The sequence below is a fragment of the Pteropus medius genome, unplaced genomic scaffold (genome assembly GCF_902729225.1).
Source record: "Pteropus medius unplaced genomic scaffold, Ma_sr-lr_union100, whole genome shotgun sequence".
Taxonomy (NCBI): Eukaryota; Metazoa; Chordata; class Mammalia; order Chiroptera; family Pteropodidae; genus Pteropus; species Pteropus medius.
Genome location: NW_024351731.1, coordinates 6,482,909 through 6,486,905, shown reverse-complemented (window position 1 = coordinate 6,486,905; position 3,997 = coordinate 6,482,909). Strand labels below are relative to the sequence as shown.

Here is a 3,997-nt window from a genome sequence, read left to right as displayed (position 1 = left end):
GGATGAGTGGATGACCAGAGTCGACATCCCCCGATGACTCATGGTCAACCCGGGGACTTGCCCTTGACCGCCCTACGTCACTTCCTCTGCGCATCGGGTCGTGTCCGGGCTCAGTCCGGCCTCCGTCCTCTCTGCTCCTCTAGGCCCCACCCTCCCATGGGTCAGTTTTCCTCCTGACGAGTCCCCCTGTTTCTCCTGCCCACCTCCTCTTTCCTTCCTGGGTGGCCTCTTCACTGACACTCTCTTGAACGTGTCACTCCCCTGCTTAGAGTTTTTCACTGTCCTGCGTGGCATCTCCTGGGTGCTGTGCAAACCCCGCCACACCCTGCCAGCCATTCCCACCCATCTCCCGTTCTCTCCCCTACTCCCAGCCATGAGGCGACTTACCCGATTATTCCAAGCTCCCATTTTGCCCAAGTTCTCCCTTGGTCCCTTGCCTCCCACCTCCTGGCCTGCCCGGAAAGCCCCTGCTGCGCCCTAGAAACCTACACGAGGCATCACTTTCTTCCTATGGTCTCCCGGCCTCTCCCTAATGAGTCCCCGGCACAGATCTGTGTGTCTGTCTCCTCGGCGAGGCCTTTGACGGTGGGGCACAGAACTTGTTAGATTAATAATAACCACAAGGATATACAGGAATAACAATATCTGGGGAGAGCTCCATGTCTGATATTTGCTGGACCTCAGGCTACGCACCCCCCAGGCATCACCTTAATTAAGACTGACAGAAGCCTGGGGTCCTTGACATCATCCTGTGCTTACAGAGGAATGCAAGCCACCGGGAAGGGATGAGCTAAGATCCTTGAGCTCAAGGGGGCAAACCGGGAACTACACGAGGTCTAGGCAGTGTCACTGGGCGCCCGGCTCCAGGGCCAGCCCAGAGCGGTTTGCACGGATGTGTGCCAGCTCAGGGCAGAGCCCTTTGCAAGGGACGGATTCTGTCTGGGCCCGGTCCCAGGGCGGGCCAAGCCCCCTGCATGCCAACCCGCAGCAGCGGGAGCCACACGCTGTCCAGGATAGGACACTGCGGGGCTCAGACATAGCGACGACCTCTCTCTTCCAGTCCAGAGACGCAAGATCAAGTGCTGCTTCCTGTTGGCTGGAGTCCCCACCTGCTGGGCATCATCCTCACCATTGCCACCTCTATCCGAAAATGATGCCACCTGTGGTAAGCGTCCCACCTGGCCCCACGCCGGCTACTCCCCCATCCTCCACTCATTGTCTTTCCATTCATCCTCATGCCATCCATCCACCCGTCCGTCCGTCCGTCCGTTATCCACCCGTCATCCATCCATCATCTATCCATCCATCCGGTTATCCACCCATGCACCGTGGGGGCGGGGGGCCTGGCTGCATGCAGTCCTGAGCCCTGTCCCTGGTGGGCTGTCTCAGATTGGGTGACACTGTCCCCAGGGCTGCGCTGGGAGGCCACCAGGACATAAGGAGCAGGTGCTGGTCTGCTCTGAGCAGGGGGAGCTGGGGAGGGCACATTCGGGGAGGGAGACTCAGTTCCCGTCAGCCCACTGTGCGCGGGTGCTGCAAATGTGTTATCCAGACTGGCCCTCCCGCCCCTGAGCTGGAGGGGTTCAGAAGGTCTGGGGTTCCCTGAGCACGCAAGGTGGTGTGGCGCCCCAGCCCGGGCGCCCTCGTGTGCTGAGGTCAGAGAAGGGACGCTAGGGGCTGGCGGGGGAAGGGCAGAGGGCCCCAGGGAGCACCTGGGCGCCGTGACGCACGCGCGCGTGTGGGAGGCTCTGGTGGGCTCAGGGAGAGGCCGGGATGGGAGGAGGATGGGCCTGGGAGGGTCCGTTAGGGTGCCCAGCTGACCAGGGCGCCTGGTGGTCCAGAGAGGGGCGAAAGGCCAGGGCCCACCCCTCGCCCGTGTGACTGGGGGCGGGGGACAGCTCCCAGGGCTGCAGGCCCAGCGCGTGAGTGATTTCCCCACTCGTGCGGCCTGTCTCCTTCCCCACTGCAGGCTCCCTGCCTCCCTCCCTCTCCCCATGGTTAGGGATCAGCCAGGGCCACCCGGCCCCTCCCACTTCACGCACTGCCCAGCCTCTCCCCTCCCTGCATCGCCAGAGGACTGTTCCTGGGGCCAGGCAGCTCCGCACCCTCCACCCCTTCCCGTGCTGGAGGGACCCCAAGGATGTGTTCTGGGGACAGTTCTGGGGACAGGGGTCCCACAGCAGCTCCCGCAGGCCCAGCAGGGACAGGCGACCCCTTTCCCGTGGGTCCCTTGGCTGGAGCAGCCTGGTTACAAGCAATGCCCCGTGCCCTCTGGGCAGATGGCAAGGCTGAGGCCCAGGCCACGTGGCCACTTTATGTGGCCCTTGACACAGAGGGAGGGGACTCCGGCTCTAGCAGCCCATTGGGGGATGGAGGGGGCCAGGGCAGCAATGACCGGCAGGACAAGTCGGGGGTTCCTGCTCCTACAGCCGGACCCCAGGTCCAGGTGGCGTGTGCGGGTGTGGGTCCCCCCGGGCGCTACGTGGCTGGTGGGTGCTGAGCCCATGTAGGGCACATGGCCCTGGGCGTGAGCCGAGCTGGAAGAGAGGCGCCCTGTCCCCACAGCCCAGATGCCGTCTGCCAGGGGCTCCCTGTGGGCCCTGCGGCCCCGCCCCGGGGAGGGCCCGGGTCCTGCAGACACGGGGTGCCGTCCTCCCCCATCTCGGCTGAGTTGCTCTGAGGACAAAGGCAGATGACAGCCAAATACGAACAGCATTTTGAGGCAGGAAAACGCTGCTTTCACATGCAGGGGTTAGCGCGGTCTCCAGGGGAGAGCTCGGCTCCCTGCCTCGGAAGAAGCGGGGCGCACGTGCCCACTCTGTGCGGCCAGTGAGGCCACACCCCCATCCAGGCCACCCCAAGCAGCCCCGCCGGGCTCCCCCAGCTGCCACCCTGCACGGGCTCAGCCCCTCCCTGCTTGCTGTTTCCCAAGGGCTCGCTTGTCCACCTCCCATCTGGTCTTCGCAGAGGCCTCGGGGAGGAGTCAGGACGGGCAAGTGCCCTGGGTCCCCGAAGTGGGGGAGACCGTGAGCCGCCTCTGTCCCCTGTGAGGTCCTGGACAGCCAGCCCGGTGCTCCGGGCAGGGTCAGGGCACGGCGTGTGCCAGGGTCTAGACCCAGTCATTGTCAGAGCCGGGCGTCCTCAGCCCTGGTGGCATCTGGGACAGCACCGTGGGACAAACTGTCCTGGGCAGGCACAGCTCTTGGCCTCAGCCCCCTCTCGGGTAAGGTCGCCGTTAGCAGAGTGTGGCCGCTGGCTTGGGGGAGGCCCGCAGAGGCGGATGCAGGAGCCCGCCCAGGCTCGGCGTGCGGACGGGAGGAGGGAGCCGGTGACTCTGAGGCCCCAGCTCTGCCGCAGCCGCGCCAGAGCTCTGCCCTGTGAGCCCGGCTGTGGTTCCCCGGGGTGCAGGGGGCTCGGGGTGCAGGGAGTCTGTGTCCCTGTGTCTGCCCAGTGCCAAGCCGAGCATACGGAAGGCAGAGCGCGATGTCCAGGTGTCAGCCTTGGCTCTCCGGGAAAGGAGCTGGTGGGACCTGCAGGAGGAGGTGATCCTGCGGAATCTGGGGGCCCCCCCAGCCCACTGTCCTCCCGGCACCTCCCAGGCTGTGCCCTCGGGGCCTCTCTCCACGATGGACTCCGGTGGCCGTGGGCTTTCCAGGAGCCCTGTGGGCTGTGAGCGCTCGGTGTCGCGGGCCCGGCGCAGGTCGTGGCCTGAGCTGGTGAGTCGGTGGGCGTGAGCGAGCGGGGCCTGTGGGCCTGGTCGTAGGCAGCGTCCCGGCCGCAGCCAGTGAAGTGTTTTCCAAGAAAATTTAAGGAGCTGGATGGAGACTCAGAGCAAATTATGTTTTTAATGTTTTCTGAAAGCCGTGAAATATCGACCTCAAAGCCATTGATTTCCATCTGAGAATCTTGGACCCCACGCTTCTCCGCTGTACGTGTGCACGGGTGTGTCTTCCTGTGCGTGTCTGTGTGTGTGCGTGTGTGTCTCTGTATGAGCACG

General features: G+C 64.5%; 1 protein-coding gene across 1 annotated transcript in view; it reads left to right on the top strand.

Moving 5' to 3' along the window:
* TSNARE1 (t-SNARE domain containing 1) overlaps positions 1–3,997 on the top strand; it is a 77,307-nt gene that overhangs the window by 68,866 nt on the left and 4,444 nt on the right. Inside the window, exon 4 of the mRNA XM_039845943.1 lies at positions 1,066–1,165. Coding sequence (XP_039701877.1) covers positions 1,066–1,165 — 100 coding nt within the window. The remainder of the gene's footprint in view (positions 1–1,065; positions 1,166–3,997) is intronic.